Source organism: Pithys albifrons, chromosome 1 (assembly GCF_047495875.1).
Source record: "Pithys albifrons albifrons isolate INPA30051 chromosome 1, PitAlb_v1, whole genome shotgun sequence".
In the NCBI taxonomy this organism is placed as follows: domain Eukaryota; kingdom Metazoa; phylum Chordata; class Aves; order Passeriformes; family Thamnophilidae; genus Pithys; species Pithys albifrons.
The window spans coordinates 58,062,478-58,088,487 of record NC_092458.1 but is presented as its reverse complement, the minus strand read 5'-3'; the positions used below and the strand labels follow the sequence as shown (position 1 = coordinate 58,088,487).

Here is a 26,010-nt window from a genome sequence, read left to right as displayed (position 1 = left end):
GTTTTCTCTGTCAGAAAATGTCAGCTGAAGAAGCTTTCTTGCTCAGGATTTTCCTATTTGGACTTAATAACCTCACTCCCACTTCTCTGCCCCAGCTTCATGCTTGGCTGTGATGTCTTAGAGGAGTGCTGTGTGCAGAGCATGCTGCTGGACCTCCACAAATATTAGAGGTTCACAAAAGCTTTGTGCTTGGTGTTCTTTTTATGTCTGTGATTCATAGCCACAATGAAATAACACAAAGACTGAGATGACAAAGTGACTTGTCAATATGAAAATGTCCAAAATGTATTTTATACTCTGGTACATGGACGACATCAATACGAGCAGGACTTCCCCAGGGATCCCTGTCATACAGACTTAGCCACCAGAAGCTTGGGGTTGAGGTGAGAGGTGGTATTAAATTTTAACTACTCTTTAAATAACATTTAAAAAAATCAATAATGTGGGTCCTGAACCCTCAGCTTTCCAGTTGCATTTCGTTTCATTGTGGATGCCATGAAGATGAAGTTTTACCTGCTCTTCTTTACCCTATTTATCTGGGTTCAAGCAAAGCATGTCTTCACTCTTCCAAGGTAAATATCTGCTGATAGTGCTGGGCTTTTTCTGTGTGGTGAGAGGGACAGGGAAAGTAATTCCAAGTTGCATAAGAAAACATTTGGCAAAGGCTGACATTTATTTATTGCCGTTGTAATTGGATATGTAGTTCAATTTAACATATAGATGGTGGAGGAAATGGAATTATTTTAAGTCTTCTTTGTATCCATAAATCCTCTGGTTTTAATCATATTAAAACTACTCTTTTTGGTCTAAGTGCAAATCAATTCTGTTCATTCAGTGCTTTTGAATGCCAATAAAGGGAATTCTGAAACTTAATGGGAAAAAATAATGTGCTTCATTTGCCTTAAAACAAGATCTTGAATGAATTACTTCTTGAGGTAGAAAGGGAAACCATTTCAGAAAATGCTAACAATCTGTTTTCTTTCCAAAGCAGCTTTCATGATTGTTTTTCCAGGCATAAATCATTTTTGAATAACCATTTGGTATTTGTAAAATGTTTCAGAAGCAGCTTTATTGTCACCTATTGATAAACTTCAGAAATGCCCTGAAACCAAATGCTTTCTTAAAACACAAGAACACGTCAGAAATGAAGACAGGCAAAGTGCTTTTATTTTCTACATGTACAACTGGTTTAAAAATCTGAAATATTTTAATAGGTAGGGCTTAAAGTCTAAGTTCTTCATGTGGTGATATTAAGTAAAGCTGAACAACCTATGATTAAGTACAACCTGCTCCTAGAACTGAAATACCTACACAAAGAACAGTGAATTACGTCTCATAGCCCTTCTATGACTGAAGCACATGCCAGTGGCAGACCTGTGACTGGTGAACACCAGTGAGTTCATGTCTAAAAACAGTATCTTTCACTTCTGTATGTGTTGCAATCATATTCTCTTGTGGACTGCTATGGAGGTGTGCGGGTTATGGTAGGAGGACACCTAAACATGGTTTAGGTGAATTCAGTGGAACAATATTGCTTTGTGCTACTCAAAGGTTCATTCATTTTGTGTTTAAATACAGCACTGAAAATCTGACCCTTACAGAAGAATCATGGCATTTCCCACTGGAAAGCATGAGTCTAACCCTTCCAGCCTCACTTATGAAAACAGCTAAAATAATGAGATTTAAAAGGTGACATATTCTATCTGACTGGGGTTTTTTTGAAAGCTATTGTTGGAGGATTTACTAGGTATGTATTAAAGCCTCCTTTGCAAGGTTATAGTGTGATTACTGCATTTGGATTTCTATTAAAAATACCCAACGTTGTGAGAGTTATGGAAACATTGATAACACTGGAAAGATACCTACCTCACTTTGTCATAGCTACAGGGTAAGACCTGAGCATTGTAGTGTGGGGATGGCAGCAGCACTTCTGTTTATCCAGACGTAAAAGAGAGAGGAAAAAGAAATGGGGAACAGGGACAGAATCCAGTGGAACCCCGGAAGGAAGTTGGAGGCGGGGAATGAGAGGGATCCTTTCAAGGACAAACTCAAAGAGCAACCAGGGATGCAGGACATGAGAACAGAAAGTGAAAGAAAAGAGGTGTATTCAGGATGACCACGTTCAGCCATATGGGTGCAGCAGGCAGGGCAAGGAAGCTGGGGATGGAGCATTGTTTTTGAGAATGGAATAAAGGCAATAATTAAAGCCTTTGACTGGGTGTTTTCTAACAAGAGTGGGGCAGAAGACAGATGAAAGAGGGTATAATGCCAAATCGAAGTAGAGGAACTAAGAAGCCCAAACCCTACAATTTTGCTGTTAATATTCCCCACGTTAAAGATGACTACAAGTGCAGGGGCAGAATTTTGATCAGTTTGTTCAGTGTATTTACAAGAGCTATAGAGGAATTGTATCACTTGTTCAGTACTTACCACACACAGCTGAAATATTTGTGCAGCAAATGGTGGGATACAAATACATACCAGCTTCCTCACTTTGATACTCTCAGGCTGTGGGAATCATAGGATGAAATCAGATACAGCAGGCCTTTTCTGGTCTCTCCATGAAAAGACTTCCCAGCTCTGAGAAGACAAATTCACTCTTAAAGTATCCCCAAACAAACACTTCAGGATGCACTTACCTGAAGAGAAAGGCAAACTGCCAACCTTGCCTATCTCTGATTGCTTTTTGATGCTCTGTCAAATGATGATGGAGGAAAAAATAGGGTTGGCATATTGTTGGTTCTGCATGAGAAACAACAGTGATTGCTTGGAGCCTGGCTAGAAGTAAAGATGAATCACCTGGTTGCCAGATGCTGTCAGGTTTCTGCCTGAAATCAGTCACAACAACGAGATGTGACAATCATGTTATGCCGCTTGAAAACACTAGTTTTGAGACCCTTTCCTGTTTTCTTTTCAGGACAGTCTTTGTAGACAGGGCTGGCAAGGACTTCCATGGCACCTGTTTTATGCAGTGCCACCAGTTCCACATGACTGGATGGCTGAGAGCCACCCCAGACATGGAAATAGGGGTCTCACATTCCCTGGAGTCTCCTTCTTCTATACTCACAAATTATTTTAATTATCTATCCAATGCAATTTTGAACTACATGGTTTGCAGGGCACTGAAGATCAAGGCTTGATTTACAATGCAGAGTGGTTTGGTTTTTTTTTTCCAGAAAGTGAATTTAGTTTCTGTCACCAACAGCTGGGTCAGGCATGGAGTAGCTGGGCAGCATCATGTCATGTACAGCATGCCCAGACCATGGTTTTCAGTTAGAAGGGAAGTATAAGTTACTGGGCAAAGATGGAGAGGACAGTGGTACAGACCAACTGAACCTGGCAGAAGGACACAAATTAGGAGATCAGAAAAATTTGACTGGAGCAGGAATGTACATCTACAAAACATCCTCACCAGGTAGTTGAGGGAGGGGATTGTCCTGCTCTGCTCTGCACTGGGGCAGCCTCACTTTGAATATTGTGTGCAGTTTTGGGCACCACAATGTAAGAAAGATATTAAGCTTTTAGAGAGAGTCAAAGGATGGCAATGAAGATGGTGAAGGGCCTTGAGGGGAAGCCAAATGAGGAGCAGCTGAGGGCACTTGGTCTGTTCAGCCTGGAGAAGAGGAGAGTGAGGGGAGACCCCACTGCAATTACAACTTCCTTGTGAAGGGAAGAGGAGGGGCAGGCACTGATCTCTTTTCTGTGGTGAACAGTGACAAGACCCAAGGGAATGCCCTAAAGTTGTGTCAGGGGAGGTTTAGGTTGGATATTAGAAAAAGGTTCTCCACCCAGAGGGTGGCTGAGCACTGGAACAGGCTCCCCAGAGAAGTGGTCACAGCACCAAACCTGACAGAGCTCAAGTAGTATTTGGATGATACTCTCAGGCACATGGGATGACTCTTGGGGATGGTCCTGTGCAGGGCCTGGATTTGGACTTTGATGATCCTCGTGACTCACTTCCAACTCAGCATATTCTGTGATTTTGCCAAACTGGGAGGGATTTTGGCAGACCAGGAGATCTGATGTCTCTCCTGACCAGTGACTGAGACTTCCTGGTCTAAGCTAGTTTTCTACCAGTGCTGCTGCACTATGGATTAGCTGGGGCTGGTTGCTGTTTTGCTGATGCCAGCTTGTAGGAGCAATTTCAGTATCCAGCAGTAGATATTGGCTACCAAAGCCCTGCACCATCTCTTTCATGGGTTTTTCTGATTGGCAGAAGCAGAGGTTGGAACAGGTTCCACATCTTCATTATTGGATCATTTGAGTTCATGGCAGCCAAGCCAGGGAAGATGAGAAAGGCCAGGCCTGCTTCCCTACTTTTGCATGAACTGGAGTTGTTTCAAGTGCCTGTGCTTTACTAAATACCCTTGTTTTTTAGGGATGAAGTTTTGTGGGCTCTTCCACAAACAGATGAACAAGTTGAAGCCCTTCAGGATTTACTGAACACCACGGAGGTAAACAGATTCTTCTGTCTCTCTGGTCTCTAGGCCGAATTTTTCCCCCAAGTGCCCTAATACTGCTTCTCCTCCTAAGGAAAGATTTATTTCACATTTATTCACTTGTTTTAATACAGCAACTCAGCAAATGCTTGGTTTTCATTGCTCTGCTATATCCTGATTTACATGAGGAGACCCCTTTATATTGTATAGTAATGAATTATATCAGAGCTCCTATTTCTACAATTGATTTTGTGTATTAAGACACTGCAAAATTGGCAAAGCACCAAAAGACAGTAAATAGAAATACATTTCCTAGGGAATGTGAGCACTTTTGACCAATGCAATCTCGACCTACATGGCTTGCACACCTTTGAAAATCAGGACTGGATTTTTGTGGTATTTTTCTCAAAGTAGCATTCAGAAGGTGTCTTTCAGATGATTGAGAGCTTTCAATTGTGTCTATACCCATTCTTTCTCTGTCTTTCCTGGCTCCTATTCATTCTATGTCATTCTGAAATTCTACTAGGTTTCTGCTGTCTGTACTAGTATCTTCCAATCCTTCCCTTAAGTTCCTAAAAAACTTTTGAGAACCTTCCTTCCTCTTTTCCACCTCCACAAGTCAACTCACATATCCATCTCTTTTGCTGAACTGATATAAATCTCCCCTCCTATAAGTTTTCCTTACTACTGTAGTTCTTCACTTTCTCATACACAGGAGCCCCAAGAAGTCAGGAAGAACAGTATATTCAGTGCAGAGAGAGCATCTGGTGGTTCCTATTCCTACCAAGTCACTTATGTGAATGTAAAATCAAGCATTTTTCATGGGTTATAAACTGGGCAATTTTTTTTTCTGTGGCTATAAATTGGGTAGGTTATAAGAATAAAACAGAATGGAAGTGGGAAAAGGAAAGGCAATAGGAGACAGAAATGAAAAGGGAAAGGAAAAGAGAAAGGGAAGACACTAGCATCTTAAAAGAGGAATTATAATTATAGGTGCTACTCCTGCAAAAGTTGGGAAGTAAAAACATAAACCAATGGAAATGCTTTGTTCTTACAGCAGATACACTGCATGTAGCATCCATCAGAAGACTTGGAAACAGGAACATTTACAAGAGCCTTTTGTAGCTGCCCCTTGGGGCAGGATTGACCATTGCTGATGATGGGTAAAGAAAACAATAATCATATGCACTACCAAAGTTTCCCATTTATCCCTATTAATTGCTCCCCTGCCTCTTCAGCTGTGTTAATCCAGAGTTCTTTAGTTTTCCTTACTCTCAATTCAAATGATGTCTATGCCAAAGAAAAACTCAGTTTGAAGTGGTGTACGTCAGTGCAGACAGCAAGGCAACAGGGCAGCAGGGACAGTGGTGCTGAGGAGCAAAGCATCAGCTTGCATCTTGGATGGGTTTTCCAAATAATGCAGATCCATGTGATGCTGTCACTACTCTGCCAATAATGTCTGAGATGGTTATATTGAGAATAGCTCAGCCATTGTACAGCACCTTGCACTAATACATTGAGGGGCCAAATGTTTTACCATTTACTGCTCCAAAGTCTTTTTGATTAAAAGCATGGAAGAATTTTCTGTATGGTATTGCAGACACATTCTCTCATGAGAAGTGAGTGAGGTAAACCGCTGACAGCTGATACATGCCTGGAAACCTGGTGCCCTGAACTGGACACCACATTCCTGGTGCAACTGCACCAGAAAGGGAAAAAAATAAACCCTGTTGTCTGGTGACTCCATTCTGTATCATGCTATAAAAATGCATCCAAAAATTATGCTGATTTTTTCCACACCCTAATTTTATGCCTAATTTTCTGCTGTCACTCCTAGATCTTTTTGTATTATTAGTTTTAAAGCTGAAGTCTTTTATTGAAAATGTTGGCTTCAGATTTTATTATTGTAAAAATATATCTTACCAAGAAGAATCTCATTTTCTTATTTTCTAATCTCTATATTGCTGCTTCAACTTGACTTATATTCACACCCCTTCTGGCATTTCTTTCCTTCATGATCAAAGTCATCAGAGAATACAATAACTACAAAGACTGGTCTGATCTTCATTAATTCTCCAAATACCCTCAGGGAAAATAACTCTCAGCAGACTTGAAAACATGTAACATAATAACCAGCTAAATATATCTATTATACTAGAAATACTATCTCAGAAAAGGTTATGTTCCCGTCTTTGTCCTTGATTTATGAATTTATGTGCAGAAGTCATTATAAACATTTCTTAAATACACACATTTCATTTCCAGCAGTAGCAGAATGCTATAACCTATCACAGGGAACATTAAACTGCTTGTTACAAGGGGTGTCTTAAATTGAAAACATATGCTTTGATTGTTTTCAAAATGCTTAAGAAATGTTAGTGAGAATACTTTTTCTTTCCTCAATAACAAAAATAAAATGTTTTTGGAAAATTTGTAGGTCACTCTCTGGCAACCTGTTGTGGTTGAATACATCAAGAAGGACAGAGAAGTCCATTTCTATGTCAGGGCATCCAACATAAATAGCACAAAAGCTCAGTTAAAGCAACTGGCCATCCAACACAAGTATGTATTTTTTATTTGTTGTCATGCATGTTCCTGTAAAGTTGTTTGTCATTTATTTAACAGGAAGTTGTGCTCTTCCTTTGTTATTCAGAGTCTTGATAGGAGATGTTCAAGGATTTATCGAAAATCAGACTGTCAATGACACAGTCAATCCACGCAGATCTTCTTCATATTATGAAAACTACCATTCAATGAAAGAAGTAAGATAATTTTGTGGTAAACATCTGTAGATTCAAAGGGTAAAATTTGTCTCATGATTGAGAATGGAGATAAAGGGGAATAATTATCACTGTATTGCTCAACAATTCAGTTTTATTTATTGTATGCTTTCATAAAGAAAGAAAACAGCACCAGATTAAATCGCCATACATGTATTGCCTCAAACTGCCATTCAAAGGTAATCAGTACAGAACAAAAATGAAGTCACAAAACAAACATGTAAATATTTCACAAAACAAACATGTAAATATTTAAAACATTAAATGAATAATAATTTAACCAAATAAAACTAAAGATGAATAACAGGCCTATACTTGGACTGTGCTGTGACTGTATCTTACTGTTTAAAAGAAATTAGAGTCAGGCAAGTAGTAAGTGGGCTGAATTATTAGTTTTTCGTTACTATCGGGAAAAGAGGCAGGATTTTGGGAGGTGGAATGAATTTAAGTCACTTTCAGGGATGAAGGAAAAAAACCAGGGAAATAGCTATATACTAACTTCACCCTTGCAGATATATCGTTGGATGGAAGAAGTAGTCAAAGCCCACTCTGATCTCCTACAGAAAATATATCTAGGATCATCATATGAAAAGCGACCACTTTATGTCCTCAAGGTACTAAGGTTGTGACTAACTGCAAAAACTTTCCAAGCAATAATGTAAGCAAGTCATAAGGCTTGGGCCAGAACACTTCCTTAAATCTATACTTAGATGCATATTTTTTGTGTTTTTTAGACGTTTCCTAAGTTGTTCTAGTAAGATGCATTACTATTGCAAGCACATTTGATGACATCAGGTTCCTTGTTGGGTCAAAAAGAAGTTATCCCATCTAGGCCATCATCCAAAGGCATGAAATACTGGCATAGCAGATACCCTTCTCTGTTGACTATGAAGCTAATCTAGTTTGCTGCCCTGCATAGCTGATGATAGACTTACTAGACCTCAGGTCTTGCTGTAATCTTGTGTCTGTGTTAGGACCTTGCAACCAGCCTGAATGTTGCTCTCTGACTGTATGTGAACATCTTGGCCCAGGATCAGTCCAAGCTCTCTGAACAAGACAGATGCTTCTTTTTCCATCTTGGTTACCCCTGGATTTCTGCTTTTCTGTGGTACCCTTTACAATGGTGACATTTTAATGCAATTTCTCTTTTGTTAGATTTCTAAAAGCCAGGAAAAATCCAAAAACGCCATATGGATCGACTGTGGTATCCACGCTAGAGAATGGATTTCTCCTGCTTTTTGCCTGTGGTTCATAGGCCATGTGAGTAGATAATCACATCTGATTACTGTTGCCAAAGCAAAGCAAAAAGTCTTGATGCCATTTACCTTTGTCCAACTACACTCTAAGCTCCATAAAGCCTTAATCCATTTATTTCCACAACACCAACACATGATATTTGTGTCTAACTTGCATACATAACAGTGCGCGCGTGTGTGTGTGTGTGTGTGTGTGTGTGTGTGTGTGTGTGTGTGCATATGTGTGAGAGAGAGAGACAGAAATTCACAGGGATTGAATACAAATGAGCTCAAATGTACCTGAAAGTATGAAAAAACTGCCAAGTATGTGCAGGAAATTCAGCAGAGATGTTTATAATTATGAATGGTCAGGGATGAAGAGGGCATGCCAGCTAAAGCATGTTTGATAATCTGCTAGGGCTAAGTCTGTACTGCCATGTGGATTCAAGTACTGGTCTTGGCTCTTAGTCGAGCAACACACAGTGGCTCATGTTAATATTATTCCATCTGGCACTGCCTGGAGCAGATCAGAAAACACCCAGGGTGAGCTCAAGCTGTCCTAAACCCCTTAGCTCTTCCCTACATGCCTTTCTAGAGCAATAGGTACCCCACACTTGCCTGCTCCAGACATGGCATGGCTCAAAACCAGCATGCACACCAGCAATCTCTACTCACCGCTTGATATGATGCATCAGCTGCTGCTCCTGCTGCTCCTGCCTCTGCATTTTTTATTAGTGCTTCTGCTTTTTTCTGGATCTGCCTCATGCAGAGAATAAAGCCATACAAGCCACTTTCTGAAGGTACTAGCCCCGCTAAAGACACCCTTGTTTCAGACCTCCAGAACATGACCAACAGCCAGCCACGCACATAGTTCATGGGAACTAGAAAATCACTGATAGGGTGAGACTGTAGAATGGGCTTAGATCGACCAGTCTTGATGTGCAGCCACAGACCAACAGTCACATCTATTTTTAGTATCCTTAACATATACACTGCTCAGGATAGTGAACAAAGGTATCCAAAAAGATAAAATATCTACGATTTGCACCTGGATTTTAACATAAGTTGTCTTGGTCTTTTTGAACCTAAGGTATCTCTGCTCAACTTTTTATGCTGAGCTGTTGGTCCATTTCCTGGTATGGACCAGGCAAAGGCTTCTAAGGCCTTTCTGGCCCAGACAAGGTGTCTACCTTGCTCAGTTAATATTCTGAGATATTATTTATTGTTACTTTTTCACAAAAGTGAAGTTCACAGTAAAAATAAGCTAGATGAGATTGAGACTTTGCAATCACCAGTACTGTAGTCAGAGAAACAACATAGATGAGTCCTTGAAACATCAATTATGGTTTGGCTGTGATGGAGCTAAATAATGTTAATGCTAATAATAAAAAGAAGTGTTTATTCCTGTCATCAGTCACAACTATAAAGCCTCAATAACTATAACATTTGAAAGGATATTACAGAAGTTAGGGACAGATATAGCTGAATGTACCTTTTGACATGCTGATAATCCCAGCCTTCATGGTTCCATTGGAAAGAAATGCATTTGCCCTTTTCATGCTGCTCCACATAATTACCAGCTGTGCTGTCACTTTGCCAGTGACAGGTCCCTGCAGCATTTTTCAGAAGTAACAAGCTGAACATTTAGGTTCTCCATCCCTTTGATCTAATTTACATGTTTTAAATTAAAATTTTATTTCTATATCACTTCATGAAGTAACAGTTAAAAATCTGACATTAATACACATCTGCACACGCATATTAAAACCATCATCTCTCTATAGCAAATCCTAGGCATTCTTTATAATGGGTCCACTATCATTTAATGTTGTTGTTAAGATTGTAGAAAGATTGACGTTTCTCATTTAGTCAAAGGAAGTCCATTGCCTGAGGAAAACGGGGATGGATTTAAAATGAAAGAAGGTGGTTTAAGTAAGGCATAAAGAAAAAAAGAAAACAATATGGTTAAGGACTTAGTCTATACTAGTAACAAAACCACTTCTCTAGGTTAAAATTTATTCCTGCATAATGGACCAACAACCAGGTTAGGTATCACTAAAGCCTTCCAAATAAGCTGTGACTTAAAATTAGCAATGTAGATCTTACTGGCTCTTGTCCATACAATTGCATTAAACTCAGGATGCAACCAGAAGAATAATGTTATATCCAGCAGCCATTTGAAATGTTACTTGTTCTTTATGGGATTGTTTTATTTTGTGCTACAATTGTGGTATTTTGGGTGGGACAGAGGGTTCTTATTACTTACACAAGCAGCAAAAGCTGAAACCTCATGACCACCCATTGACACTAAAAGACTGGAGTGTATCTGATTGACTGTATCAATTCAATTCCTCCCCTCTCCATGGCCGTTCTAAGCAAAGAACTACTTTGCTATTCAGCAATTTCCGTGATGTGATGTGCCTTATCAGGACGTAGATGGGTCTGATAATTGCATGATTATTTTACACATGCCACCAGGTGCCTTTCTAGGAAAGTAAGAACAACACTATTACAAATGCTTTTAGTAAGTTTCTCCTGTGCTTTATAGGCAATCCATGTGCGTGAGAGAGATCCAACCATGACAATGCTTCTGGAACACTTTGATTTCTATGTCATGCCTGTTATGAATGTGGATGGCTATGAGTACACATGGAGCCATCCCTCTGTAAGTAGACGTTTTTTGATGGGTTGTGCAATGTACTGATTTCTATTTATGGGTACTATCACTGTGCATGCTTAATGATTTTCATCCTGGAACTGCACACCTCAAACTGTAAAGCTGTGCTTGGAATTTCTGCAACTTTGCCCTATTTAAATCACCACAAATACAGTAACTATTTAGTATCTTATCCACAGTACCTTTGTGTCTTTCAAGTTGCTAGAAATGCATTTGAAAAGTATAGAATTTCATCCTGGTGTTTTAATACTTCCAGATGTCAGGGAATGCCTGTATCAGCCTTCAGGAACAAGGCACAATCCAGCACCAGCTGGAGAGTGTCCTATATCACCTAGAGAAGAGCCAATAACTCACTTCTTACTCCTGCAAGGCAGACCTCTTCTCTAAGTACTTTTTGTTTGAGATAAACAAAAGTACAACAGTTACCTTTTGTCCAGGATTTTATTTTGTTGGCTGAAAATCCCAAGCTGTTGAGACAGTTCTTTGATTTTTAGGTCCTTCACTCAAGTTCTAAAAAAAAAAAAAAATCTCCTCTGCTCTTACTCATTTAACCTTCAACACAGCTTGGCTCACACTTGTGTAACTGTGCACTATCACCTCAACAGCTGCATACTAAATTTCCAACTTTCCATATGCTGGCAGCAATGCCTACAGGAAAGCTGTACTTGAGCTCTTCAACTCACATACCTGGCCACACTGTAAGTCTTTTCCCCTCCTTCCACAGTCCAAATTCCATTGAAATCAGACCAGATGTGGTCACTTCTTATCCTACCCAAAATTTCCTTTTATCATCTAGCCTTGTTGGCAAGCAGATTGTGGTTTTAGAATATTCCTTGGTTTTCGTTGGCACTGTAGAGGCACAAGTAGGAAGTCACATTTAACTGATCAGGGAGATTGATTTTTTTCAGTTTTTTCCCTGAATGTGGTTTGTGTGTCTATTTCTTTAGAACCGCCTGTGGAGAAAAAGCCGCTCATCGCATGGTAACAGCAAGTGCATTGGTACTGACATGAACAGGAATTTTGATGCACACTGGTGTGGTAAGACATAATTTTCTTCCTTTTGTACCCCTGCCTCACTTTTTGCGTTTAAAATTATTTATTTTGAAAACATTTTCATTTACCATTTCACGAAGTGAATATAAAGACAAATGCAGTGGAGCATCTGTTATGAACCTGTGAAAACTTCCTCAGCTTTCAATACTTTTTGTTGGGACTCCGGATTTTTTTCTCCCCAGATGACACACCAGGGAGTAGTCTCTTCCCAGCACAACAGAGATCCATGCTCCTGGATCCTACCCCTTGCACCACACCATGACACAACTAGTGGAGGCTATTGGTGGAAGGAGGAAAGAGGCAAGAGGTGGCCCTTGTCATGCCACCACTATCCAGTTGAGTAGATGCTCCACCATGGTATATGAACTGATCACCTCAGTTATCCTTCCACAATGCTTAGCAGAAAAAGATTTTTTTGGCTCTTGGTATTCCTTCTACAAGCTTGCAAGTTCTTTCCATAGCATGGCAGAAGCCGTGATTTCTTGTGTATTAGCATCATGCTGCTCTTTTATTGGATGAACACAAATCCAGAAGGAAAGGAGTAAAACTGTGCACTTTTTTGTTACAGGTCAAGGAGCATCTCCCCATCAATGTCAGGAGACATACTGTGGACCCTACCCAGAGTCTGAGCCTGAAGTGAAAGCAGTGGCTCGTTTTCTCAGAGATCACAAAGACACCATTAAAGCCTACATAACCATGCACTCTTACTCCCAGTTGGTATTGTTTCCATATTCTTACACTAGGAACAAAAGCAAAGACCATGATGAGCTGGTAAGTCTTTCCAGCTCCTGCAGTTTCATATTTATTTCAGAACTACTTACCCTGCTTGGTTAGCCTTTTAATGAGGGAGTCACAGTGCCCTGAAGATGAAGAAATCTTGATGTTCTTAACAACTTAGTCTGGGCTAGTTTAGTAGTGTATAAGTCAGCAATCTTCTTCTGAAGACTATGGAAAAATGAAAATATTTATTCCAGGTTGATAACACATCAACAACACCTGAGGTGTTGAAGCTGCTGCTAAAAGAGCAGAGGCATGTTGGTTTGGACACCTTGAAAAGACATATATGCAAATTCCTCATCTCATGTTCTATGGTTTACACAAACTCTTGAAATTGCTTGGGTGTGTAACTCTGAAAAGCACCTTCATATACCTAAGCAATCAAGTATTCTGGTGGGCACTTGCTACTTTTATTATGTTTTTCTCCTAGGGATACTTCTTTAAGGGTAGGATGGAAAACATAACCTATTTATGTAGAATTTTACATTCTTGAGCCACCAAATTATGCAGTAAAAACTCTCCCTGGAGACAGATAGTTTCAGAACAGAAAAAGTAGCTGCTGTTTTTTCCCCAAGGATGATAAAACTCTGGGTTTGGATGTGGAAAGGATATGCAGGGTAAATTGGGATTTGCTAACACAGAGTAATCAAGCCATAGGAGTAGGCAGACAGCTTAGTTGGATTCTTCTTACTTAGAGATGTCAAGATCCCTAGAGCAAGGGATTCCCTCTCCTGCACTTCCTAGCTCACTTTTAGTGTTTCCTATGCTCCAAGTGCGAAGGCAATGAATTCTGGTATTTGCAGCAAGGGCTTCTGCCTAGAAGTAAGAAAGGAGCAGAAATCAGTTAAGTAAACCAGAAAGCAGGGGACAAGCTTTGGGATTTGCCATCTGGGAGGACAGCACACATCTGAGATGGACAGGTCATTTCACACACTGTATGACATAAGGGCAGACAGTAGGAGAATTTACAGAGGACTGACACTTGCACACACTGCTGCAATTTTTACTGCTTTTCAACATAAGCATCTACCATGTCACAACTAACATATTTTATTTTTTAAAAGCGCATTTAAAAAAATTCAAAAAGAAATGTTGTATATATAAGAGGACTGTAAAAAGTACACAATTAAGTCCAACATAGTATTTCCATCAGTAACTAGTGCCAGTGTGTTAAGAAGTGAGAAAAAAGCAGTAATTTCAACACAAAAAACCCTTACTCCAATTAACATCTATATTCTGTGATGTCTTTATTACTGTTTGATTTCCTGAAATAAACTGTTTTATATACCACAATTTAAAAAGGGTAGTTGTGAGTGAACAATAATAATAATTTCCGATTTTTTCACTGTAAAGTAGAAAGAGGTACCCTAATTCTGGGCATTTAAGTCTTCTTTATGGCTTAAGAGCAGAGTTGCCTGAATTAAAATATTTTCCTGCTGTTTTTGTCAACACCATGTAAATTGACAGTGACTTAAATATTGTGGCAGAAAAAAAAAAACAAGACAAATGAGAACAAATGGTTTGACAACCATTTACTGCTTGAAGTGGTGGTATGGTCTCATCTATATAGTTTACAATTTCTGTCTACAGCAGAAATGCAATCTGTAACATTGGCGTATGCTGAAAATTTTTACATTATGTGGGTTTTCTAGAACCTTTTATAAGAGTATTGTAACTAAGGTGAGAGCCAGAGCATAGTGTAATTTCTGTGTACATACTAACTGTTATCACAAGGCCTTACAACTAACAATGTTTTGTTTAATTTCAGGAAAGTGTGGCAAAGAAGGCAGCTAAAGCTATAAGGAGGACAACAAAAGAAACTTATACACCTGGTCCTGGTGCACAAACAATCTGTAAGTATGGCTCTTCTGCAATGACAGGCATGACAGTATATCCTTGCTGGCATCAGAAGACAGCTCTTGACAGAAGACTGAAGTTCTGGTTTCAGGCAATTTATCTATTTTTCCTTCCTCACACAGATTTAGCTCCTGGAGGGTCTGACGACTGGGCTTACGATCTTGGCATTAAATATTCTTTTACCTTTGAGCTACGAGACACAGGAACTTATGGATTTTTGCTTCCTTCTCGTGAAATTAAGCCAACTTGTTTAGAAGCTCTTTCTGCTGTGAAAGAGATAGCAAAACATGTTCTTCAGAATTTGTAATGTTGTGTTATCATTTATTCCATCATGACTGCACTTAGTTATAAAGGTAATAAAAAAGCTTGCTGCTTTATTATTTCTACAGAGGCAAGAAAAAAAGTTACTATACCTGCTATATTTTAGGATACATCACTTTTTCAACTGTACTTATATAGCTACAGCTGCCATGGTAGCTCAGTGCACCACATTATATATGTATAGAGAGAGGGAAAAGAGCACAATTTCCCACTAGATGATGGGAACTCCAGGTGATGAAGCCTTGAATAGGCCTCTGTCTGACACATATTGTACTGGGCAGACTCCATCCATAGAAGAGGTTCACTCATTTTGGTCACTTGAGCTACTAAAGGATTTCCTTCCAGGAAAACAATGCTATTCATCATTTCCGCTGTCAAATAAAAAGGGTGTTCATGTAAGAACTTCCTGCTGCACTTTGATAAAGGCAAGGATGCACAGGGGGCCAAAACACCAAAGGGGAGCTGCCCGCAGGCGCCTCCACTACAACTAGCCAAGATCATTTATCCTGAAGCCAAGGTTTTGTGTGGCAAAACACAGGACAAAGGCTTTAGAAGATGTTTAAGGCCGTTCTAAGGGGTGGTACCGTGGTGTAAAGGAGAGCACTCTGGACTCTGAATCCCAAGGACCTGAGTTCGAGTATCAGTGGGACCGTCCCCTGGCAGTTCAATGCCTCCCTGCTATCCCATCCCGTCACATCTCGGATGCTCAGCAGGGTCAGCCCCAGTTAGTACCGGGGGCTGTGACAGTCCCGAGGACTTCCCTGTCACTGTCCAAGCTCGCTCGGCCGTGGCAGATGGACCTCAGGACTTAAACGGTGGGGCCAGTTCTGCGCATGCTGTGCCTCACCTAAAAAATCCCCTGTGCAGGCTGGAAGGGCACACCCACGTGGGGAGAGCCCTGCCCAAATCTGCGTTCGTGAAGTTTGGCCATACAATACAATACAATATCCAAGGCCATTATAAGATGATGGGACAAGTGGCAATGGTTTTAAACTGAAAAAAGGCAGGTTTAGATTAAGACAGAAGTATTTTACAATGCAGGTGGTGCGGCAGTGGCAGAGGTTGCCCAGAGGTGGTGGTGGATGCTCCGTCTCTGGAAACACTCAAGGCCACATTGGGTGGGGCTCTCCGATGACATTGAAAATGACATTATTACCAAATCAATTATGTTGGAAAAATTCTGAGATCATCGAGTCCAACCTACACCTGAACACCACCGTGCCAACTAGACCACGACTCTGAGTGCCAAGTGCAGTCCTTCCTTAAACGCCTCCAGGGACGGTGACCTCGCTGTGCAGCCCATTCCAATCTAATCGCACTTTCTGTGAAAAAATTCCTTCTAATGGCCAACCTAAACTTCCCCTGGCACAGCTTAAGGCCGTGTCCTCTCATCTTATCCTCTGGGAGAAAAGACCAACCCCAACCTCCTTTCCGATCGCTGTAACGAGCGATAAGTTCCTCTCAGCCTCCTTTTCCCCAGGCCAAGCACCCCCAGCCCGCTGGGCCGCCTCTCGCAGTACGAGACCTACAGACCCTGCAGGAGCACCGCTCCCTCCCCGGTGAGGCGGAGCCAGGCCCTTTGCCCGCCCTCATCCAAGATGGCGGCGCCGCCGCTTCCGCCCTCCCCGCCTCCGCCGCCGCCCTGCCCCCTCCGACGTCATCGCCGTCATCGTGTCCGTCACCACCATCCTCCTCCTCCTCCTCCTCCTCCTGCTCCTCGGCGGTGGCGGCGGCGGCGCGGGCGGCGCGAGGGCCGCCGGGAAGGGCGCGCGGAGGCGGTGGCGGCGGCGGCCCCACGGCGGCTGTCCCGGCGCGCGGGGCGGGAGCGGCGGGTCCGCGGGGGCGCGCGCCGCTCCGCGCGCTCCTCCCCCTCCTGCCCGCGCCGCTCCGCGCCCAGGCCCGGGAGGACGGACCCCCCCCTCGCCCCCTCCCACCCTCTCCGCCCCGGGCGGCGGCGGAGGAGGCGGCGGGGAGCGGCGCGGCAGCGCAAGGAGCAGGTGAGTGCGGCGCCGCGGCCGCGGAAGGGGCGGGCGGAGAGGCGGGACGGGCCCCCGCGCCCCTTTCCCCCTGGCCGGGGCCGCCGGGCCTCGGGGGCGCTGGGCCCGCGGAGCGCCGCGGTCGGGAAGGGCCGCGCTCCCGCCCGGCGCGGCCGGGGGCCACCGGGGGATCCCCGGGAGCGGCGGCCGGGGTAGCCCGGCGGGGCCATCCCTCCTCCCTGTGCTCGGGCTGCCGGCCCGCCGGCCCGAGTCGGTGCTGCGGCCTCCTCCCCACGCACTCGCAGCTTTCCTGTTCGGGTTTTGGTTTTGCTTGAGGTTTTTTCCCACTTCAGTAGAGCTCTTCTCCCACTTTCTGGCAGTCGTTTCTGCTTTGTGCGCTCAAGAGGGACTACTAATTTCGCTTGTACAAATTCCCCCATCACCGTTCCTTCAGGTAGCAACTACAGCTGACTCCTTCCCTTCCAGAACTTGTAGCCTGGGCATGTTGGGTTAGTGTGCTTAGGTGCTCACCTCTGACTTCTCAATGGATTCTCACTCCACCGGTGGTTTCTTGTCAGCTTTCTGCAAGACTTAGAAGAACAGGTTTTGACATGTAGTGGGTTGGCAGCCAGGACCTTGAGGGATCTTGTGCCGGTGGTGAAGGGTGCTCAGGGTGCCTCTGTGCAGAAGGGAGTGAACAGACTCGGCCCATGAGTGAAGTATCTGAAAACTGTAGGAGTCTATCTCTGTGTGGCTGTGCCCGAGATAATACACTCTGCTTCTTCTCCCCATGTTTGCTGAGAGTGACAGCTTGCTGATGTGGTGATCCAGTTTACAGATTGGTGGCAACACGAACCCAGCAAGTGTCATGTGAAAGCTGAGTGAACCTGGGCCTGTCCACACCAGTCTGCATAGACTGTCCCTTAGCCTGGGGAAACATCTTCTTTGAGTATAAAGACTTTGTTAGACAAGACATGGAATACTGTATACTTCCTAATATGATACTAGGGCCTAATGTTTTTATTTGTCCACCTGTAGAAAGCCAACCATGATTTTATACTTATGCAAACATAATTAGCGGTTACTTCTCAAGGAGAAATATCCGATGTTGAATTAGAGGGACAGGTTCAGGTTAATATGGTGATGAGTTATCGACAAGGAGTTGTTAAAGTGAACTTGGAATAGTAGTTTTCTGTCACACAGGCTTCTTTGTGTATTTTGACTTTTTTTGGAAGGTTTGTTATGAACGCATTTTACCTACTTTTAGGTAGTAAACCTGTGGAGCTCCTTCAAATAGCACTATTTTCTTAGTACTGTGACGTGGAATTGTTTACATTGTAATCAAAACCAAAATCTTTTCAGGTAAAAGCACTTCATTTTTAAAAGTGCAGGGAACCATTCTCGAAGCTCTTACTTAGTTTTCAACACATAGTTAGTTTATCATAGTGTTGTAATAAACTCATATCTGAACTTCTGTAGGACTTCAAAATAATTTTGCTTGTTATTTTAAATGGCATATTATTTATCTCTTCACAGGTAGGATTTTCTAAAGTGACACGTTTAGCTTGTGTGTGGTGTGTGGATGCACAGACTGACATGCTTATGAGTGATGTCTTGGACTTCTTAAAGAGATTTTATCTCTTAGAGGGGTTTTTTGAACTTTGCTTTTGTTCTGTTACATCTTAGTTTCTAGTTTTCCTGTAGAATCCCTCAGGATTCATTTTTTCAGGGGGCTGGTTTAGGTTTTTCTAACAGAAAAGTAGGTATTTCAGATGTCTCTTGATTTTGGCTTATGTAATATCATACTAATATTGAAGAAAAATCTTAAGCATGCTTGACACCAAAATGTAGGAGTACTGGTAATAAAAATACAGAATTTCAGTGAATACTGTGTCAGTCACATGCTTCATTGATTTCAGTTCCTTGGTTAGTGCCCACTCAAGTCTGTCTGCATTTTAGATTTATTCATGTAAGTAACACTCAGATATATTTGACTTCAAATGGTAGTATAATTGGTGTTATTAAACAATTGTCTCTCACCCTTGGGAAAGTTACTCCATTTAAAGAATAACAGACCATCTGTAAGTTTTCATACTGCTGTAATATTTCTAATATTGCTAAAGGTTGTCATGGATCTTATTTATAAAATGTGTGGAAAAGTGATACCTTGCACTTAAAATCTTAGCTATAGAATTTATTTTAGGAGGATGAAATTACTTTCACTCAGTGATACTAAGCTGTTGCTGAAGTTGCAGCTACTTCAGTGCGCCTGAGTAGACTTGACAGTGCAATGTCATGAACCTGAAGTGCATAACTTTCTATTTAGGAATGTTTTAATTTTTCTTTTTTAATCATGGTAGTAATTACTTGAACTGTTGAGACTGCTTAAGGCTCAATCCACACTGAAATTCAGTGCTGTCTAATCCATGTGAGTGTTTGATAAGGAGATGGTAATCCGGAGGCACAGACGTTTGATGGAAGGGAAAGTCCTGGCACTGGCTGTCAGTGTGGGATTGATAGCAGGATTGTGATCATCAGTGATAAAACAACGTAAGGTGAAAATGTGTGAGAACTGAGCAAGTTAAGGGAATCTTTATGGGATGTTCCATTTAAATTGTTCTGATCATCCATTAATGTGCAGGATGAGAAATTTGAAAATGAAACCTGTAATTTTTTCCCTTCACAGTACTTGTTTATGAGCAGGGAAGCTTTTCAGAAACACAGAAACTGTCATCATACATTTGAGATTTTCAATATTGTTTTAATAGTCTCTTCATGTTTCTAACTGGCTTGATCTTCAAAGAATGAAAATGGGTCTGAACTGCGTTTTCAAATGCAGTCTCTCAAATGTAATGTTTGACACAGTGAAAAGGCCTCAGTTTGCCTGTCCAGACTCTCATCCTGCAGCGCTTGGGAACAGTTCTATTCACTGAACAGTGAAATGTCTTGCAGTTCTTGTTGCATGAGTGAGGTCCTCATGTGGTATGCGCATACAGAAAGGAATATGCTGTGCACTCACAGCATGCTGGTTTTGATTGCCTAGAGTAATCTAACATGAAATATCTCTTCTGTTAGTAAACTGTCTGTTGCTAATTCCAAACTGGTGGATATGGGCCAGAATACAAGAATGGAATTGACAGAATGGTACCTGAAATAGTACATTTTTCATTTCTCATTTCAAGTCTTGTTTTTTGGTTGTGTTTTTTTTTAATAGGGGATTTTACAAACATTAGAAGATTCAGGGTTGGATGGTATTCTTCTTAATTTCCTTATGGGAAATTATTGGCCAAAATACAGGGAACAATGCAGTTGGAATTAAATTATCGCTTCATTAATGATGTTGCCCCCTACATTTTTTCCATGCTTGTAACTATCCTTTTAGTCATCATCGTAACTTCCCCTAGAAGTTAATTCCAAAAAGGAACTATATGCTGGGTAAAAAGTGACATTTAAACCAGAAGTTTGGCCTCTGTTTCTTTGAAAATAAAAGTACATTTAAATGGTGAGGCAAAATGGATGTAATTTTTCTGTATACTACTATGTAGTGTGTACTGTACTTATGTATTAGATGCACTCATCTGTCCTTCGTGTTGGATGCTCTCCCTGTGCTGTTGCCAGTGTCATTCTTCTAACTCCTTTTATTTCAGATGTGACTCTTTTAACTGTAAATATTTAAACCAAATTCAGCATTTGTTATATGATTGTCATATTAAAAATGCTTTTGCATGTGTCAGTTGATTTTTATGTCCTCTGCTAAAGGGCATAGCTGTGTGAAACTGTAGAAATTTAGTAGGGTTTTTTCTGAAATTCAGTGAGAATCCTGTAATGGAAGGGTGCTTGTCTAGGTGAGGGGTGGTATTGTTTTGCTTTCTAACTTTAGTGGTTTATTCTGTCAGACTTTATAACTGCTGCTGCACATTGAGCTGTCCACAATGACTCCTAATTATTTTTCTCAGAAGAATGGACTAATTTGATTTCATCAAATATTTAGATAAAATAATTTCTTCTTGTGTGCATTGCATTATATTTATTTGCATTTCATCTGCTGTTGTATTACTCAATTCTCTAACTCACATCTTTCTGGAAATCTCTATTCTCCACAGTTTTTACTAACCCAAATAATTTCATGCTACTGGCAAATTCTGCTGTTGGACTGTCTGCTTCCACTAATTGATGTTAACCATTGTTTTTAATGTTTGGAGTACACCATATGGTTAACTTCTACCCTCCCTGAGCATCTTGGTTAATGCCTTGATTATCTGAACCTTATTTATGAGATAAACTCTTCAGATAATCAGGGACTTGGAGAAGTGGTCAGTAGACCTCTGCTAGGCAATCTCAAGTACGTAGTGTAAGCTTTTCTTCTTCTGTTGTTTATGAAGGAGCTAAAGTGCTTAACAAGAGCTTCAGCACAGCGTTTTATTTGTAGAAAGTGCACAGCTGTCAGACTCTTAGGGAAGTGTTGTCATGGAAGGAACTGTAGGGTTCAGATAATGAAGTGTCCACGCTTATACAATATTTTTTTCTATGAAATGTAACGTTACAATCTGAATACTATGGGAACATATTGCTGATCAGATGGTGAAAGTGTATTAATCTCCTCTAGTGGATGTTAGTTTAAATTTGTATTATTCTGGCTCTGCAGATGGATATTTTTGTCATTTCTAATCTGTTTGTGTATGAGAAATTAGTGTTGAGTGTGTGTGTGGGTGTTGTAAGTGCAGTGATGCGTGGGGAGGAGCAGAAGAGACAGCAGCAGAAGGGTAGGAGATCAGTGTTTGGCTAATCATGCTCTGCTGACTAATGAGAGTGATGGCACTTTGCAGTACAACAAAGGGGTGGTTTTTTGAGCTGTGTATTAATTTTCCAGCACCTGGGAGATTTTCCCAAAGTGGTTTTATTTCTCTGTAGATGAAATAGCATGTAAAGAATGGACAGTAGCCTTTGGGGACTGTTTTGCCCTTGTTACGTGAACCTGCCTCTAGTGCTAAAAACATATCTTCCTTTTTTTTTTTTTTTTCTTTCTTTCTGTAAATAACTCCTTCCTTTTTCAGGTAAGATAAAATGTGACTTCTTGTTTCTCAAAGTTGTGCTGTATTTCCTTTAAAATCTATTTTTCTTAATGAAAATGAGCTACTTCTTGAGAAGCTTTAAAAAGTGTACCACTGTTGCAGAGTTTTTGGTTTTTTTTCTGAACTCCTGTGTTCCAAATAGTTGTAGGAATCAAACCAGTAACAAACACAGCTTGTGTTTGATACCCAGGTGGTTTTCAGTAGGTTGTAATACACAACAAAGGGGAAAAAGTGGAGCTCTAATTTTTGGAAATCTGTTTCAAACATGGGAGTCATTTTTAGTGGTTGAAACTGAGAGGTTGGTGAAATAACATTAAAGGTTCTATTCACTTTAAGTCACTTGAGTTCATGCACCAAAAATACATGATGAAAGAAAGCATCTGTCCTGTGTGGTGTTTGCTGCCTAAATGAATAACATGTCATGTGATCTTTCCGGAGTGGAAGCTGAAGAATACAAAGCAGGTCATAAAATAAAATGAAAAAAATATCATTACTGGTATTCAACTGACTAGTTCAAATCAGAGGCATTCCTTGTTACTAGATACATTTCACTCATTTATGACTTCTTTTTCTTTCTTCATCACCTCTGCAGCAACCCTTACAACGTATATCATACTATTTTATTCATGTGAGTTCAGTGTCAATAGCCCCAAACTGAAGGATTTTACCGTTTTGCTTTTTTTTTTGGTTGAAGTAGTACAAAATGTCAAAAATTAGAAGGAAGGTCACAGTGGAAAATACCAAGACCATATCCGATAGCACATCCCGAAGACCCAGTGTGTTTGAAAGGCTTGGACCCAGCACTGGAAGTACTGCAGAGGTGAGTTGTAAAAGTGTTTTCCTTTTCTTCCCCGCCCCAGCATCTTCTTTTCCAGGATTTATGTGGTGGGAAAGAGTAGCTCACAAGTACCAAATGCTCAGGTGTCACCGGTGTTAAGTAAAGGTGAAAAGAACTCCTTAACGCGCGGATGTTCAACACACTAATACTAGAATTTTCAAATGACATGTGTTGTCCCAGCTTCTTCTGGAGAGGAGCAGTAGTGTTGTACATATTAATAGTATTTCCACCAACCTAAATTTTTCTCTGCCAGACCCAATGCTCATTGTTGATTATTTTTTTTTAATGAGTTATGTTACTGGTGGACAGAAATTACCAATAAATGGGAGTTAATGTGGAATCATTTGTTTGTTCTGCCACACTCACATCAATGGTATTTCCAGAAAGGAGTGTGAAATTCACCCAGTAATGTCTGTCTCTTAGACACAGTGCCGTAACTGGCTGAAGACTGGCAACTGCCTCTATGGGAACACATGTAGATTCGTACATGGCCCTTCACCACGAGGTAAAGGCTATAGCAGCAGTTATAGAAGGTAAATCAAGAACTCACTTTGAATTCTTCACATGCTGTAGGAAAATAGCTTTTGCAACTATGTCTTTTGTTTTGTTTTTTGGTTTTTTTTTTAAGTGAAATGCTGTGGTGTGCCTAATCATATGTTTTACAAATAACCAATTGCCTTGTGAAGCTGCTCAAAACAATTAATTTGGCAACATGCAGGATTTTTGTGGGTATTTAGCTTTAAAAAAATGGAGTCCACTGGATGCAGATTCACTACTTACATTATTTGAAATGGGAACTTCAGGTACCTTAATACTTTTTGGTTTGGCACAGGGTCACTGCAGCTTTCTGGTATACTTGTCTGTCCTTTACTAAAGTGCTAGTTCACAATAACTTACAGCAGTACTCACGCTCACAGCCCTTCTGCCTTTGCTATGTTGTTTGATAAATAAGGTGTCCATCCTTTCTCTCCTCTTGTGAGAAAACACTTCTCTTCAAACATAGTTTTGTGACTTTATCTGTCAGGTATAGAAAAATATCCTGTATCGTAGAAGGAGATCCAGAAATTTACTTCGTTTTTCTAAAAAGAATATTTTTTTCTTATCTGCTCTTCATATGTTACTACAGTTTTAAATTTTTTTTCAACTGTCCTTTGTGTGGCATAACATTTTGCTTAACTGAAACCGAATGTGGCAGTAAGTTTGTAAAATTCTTACTATAAAGGACAAAAATTATAGTTTTACTATAGTACCTCCTTGCTTGAAGGCTTCATGTTTTACAAACAACTGTCCTTCATAATGCTACAGTAGTGTCAATGCTACCTCTAAATTATGGATGGACACTCTGAAGCATCAAAGTGTAAAGCAACAATAGGAAGGTTGGCATGAGTTTAGGGTTCTGTTTCTGGTTCTTTTTCCTGTTCCTGTGGCATACTCTCAGGATGATCTTGACTTTGCTTGTTTGATCTTCCATTGCTTCTAAAATGGTAACTGCTGGGATACAAAATACATCACTGAGTTTAATGTTTCTTTTGATGTGTAGAAGATTTACTCTGTTCTGTACTGAATGTTCCAAATGGATGAAATAAGTGATTTGCTGGTAGAGATTAAATTTTAAAACTGTTAGAGTGTCGCTTTCTCCTTACTTTCAGTGTTTGGAACATTCAGTACATAGTTCTGTTTGGTAATTTGAAGAGAAGTGACATTTCTTTTAGTGATTAAAGCTGTGTTTCTGCTTCGCTGTTACCACTGACATTTAAGAATAATGTTGATTTACTTCTATTTATTGCTAACTTTTTTTACTGGGACTATATGTAAAAGTTAAAGGACAAATCTTTCTGCTTGTTTGCCTGAGACATTCAGCATTTAATAAAGGTGTTCTTAAAAGAGAAAAGGGGATGGAAGCCCACCAGCCCCACACAGCCCCTAAACAAGACAAATGAAAGAGGCCTTATTGTCTTCAGAAGTTTCTACTGATAGCTCTTGGCCAGGCCTAGGAGAAGCTGGTTTATGTATATAATAAAACATTGGCATTTTCATGCCATTTAACATTAGAGGGATTTTCATAAATGTTATCCAGGCATTCTGAATGCAATTTTATTGGCTTCATGCAAGCCAAGCTAATGCTGCTTCCACATCAGTTCAGTTAAAGCAATGCTCTTGTTCAAGTATCTGGGGTAACACAGTGGCAGCGTGTCGGAGTTTGCTCAGCCAGGCCTGCCGGGCAAGCCTCTTGTCTGCTTTGTAAGCAGGTTGGTACGACAAAGCATTTCTTGCTGCCTTTCTGTCTTGTTCCATTTCATACCTGTCTGGAGTAAATCTCATTGTTAATGGTTTTATCTGACCATAATGCATCCCATAGTTCAGAACATCACCAGACAGTAGGAAAACTTGACTCTAAAGTGTGGAAAAGATTCTTCCCTTACAGCATTTTTGCTGCATCTCACAGCATGAATTTTAATCTTGCTGTAAAATTAAAACCTAGCATGCTTATATATAAAACTTACTTGATGATAATATTAAGAATTCAGTAATACACCTACCAGCCTTCCAGGGATCTGAAGTAAGGAGAAGCTAACAAAGAAAAGCTGTGTGTAAACATGCTCCCACAAGGAATTTTGCTCTCTTGCTGCACTTGTAGATTGTTGGTTAGTTGCTTGACTGCTTCCTCTCTGTCTCCTTCTTGCTATTGTCAGGATCTATACCATTGCAAGGTCCCTTTCTTAATCTGTCTGATCATCTTTATTCACTGCATTTAAAAGTCAAACCAAGCCAGCAGTAATATTAGGAAAAAATGTGTGGATTTTGCAAGGTTCAAATATTGTAGTGTGGGAAACAGGAAAATGGGACAATTCTTCATCATGTGTAATTATAATATGTACATGATACACCAATAATTGTCATCTGGCTGTACACACACATATGCTCTCTCACACACACACAGATAATCACAGGTGGGTGTGTTGCAAGGGGTGCCTGTTGGGAGGT

The 26,010-nt window shown here is 40.7% G+C and overlaps 2 protein-coding genes across 9 annotated transcripts in view; both read left to right on the top strand.

The window, feature by feature from the left end:
* The first annotated feature begins 474 nt into the window (after window positions 1-474).
* Window positions 475-15,204, top strand: CPB2 (carboxypeptidase B2). Of its 2 annotated transcripts, XM_071570760.1 has the most exons (11): window positions 475-572; window positions 4,379-4,454; window positions 6,877-7,001; window positions 7,093-7,201; window positions 7,732-7,833; window positions 8,375-8,479; window positions 11,003-11,119; window positions 12,079-12,169; window positions 12,753-12,955; window positions 14,730-14,814; window positions 14,941-15,204. In XM_071570760.1, exons 1-11 carry the CDS (start codon window positions 496-498, stop codon window positions 15,123-15,125), a joined length of 1,275 nt encoding a protein of 424 aa, XP_071426861.1. In that variant the 5' UTR covers window positions 475-495; the 3' UTR covers window positions 15,126-15,204. The 2 variants fall into 2 exon arrangements, with proteins under 2 accessions (XP_071426861.1, XP_071426870.1); XM_071570769.1 differs by lacking the exon at window positions 7,732-7,833.
* A 1,665-nt stretch (window positions 15,205-16,869) lies between these two features.
* ZC3H13 (zinc finger CCCH-type containing 13) overlaps window positions 16,870-26,010 on the top strand; it is a 47,794-nt gene continuing 38,653 nt past the window's right edge. For 3 of the 7 annotated variants that reach the window (XM_071550980.1, XM_071550952.1, XM_071550939.1), the window contains exons 1-3: window positions 17,049-17,136; window positions 22,882-23,007; window positions 23,449-23,558. In XM_071550980.1, coding sequence (XP_071407081.1) covers window positions 22,891-23,007; window positions 23,449-23,558 — 227 coding nt within the window. In that variant the 5' untranslated portion in view covers window positions 17,049-17,136; window positions 22,882-22,890. Of the gene's footprint in view, window positions 17,137-17,550; window positions 17,570-22,881; window positions 23,008-23,448; window positions 23,559-26,010 lie in introns of those variants that run through there. The other 4 variants (XM_071550930.1, XM_071550946.1, XM_071550970.1 and 1 more) reach the window with 4 other exon arrangements.

Coding starts and splice junctions, on each gene's coding strand:
- CPB2 (XM_071570760.1), top strand. CDS start 496: ATGAAGATGAAGTTTTACCTGCTCTTCTTTACCCTATTTATCTGGGTT. Junction 4,455..6,876: donor ATTTACTGAACACCACGGAG/GTAAACAGATTC, acceptor GAAAATTTGTAG/GTCACTCTCTGGCAACCTGT. Junction 7,002..7,092: donor CAACTGGCCATCCAACACAA/GTATGTATTTTT, acceptor TTTGTTATTCAG/AGTCTTGATAGGAGATGTTC.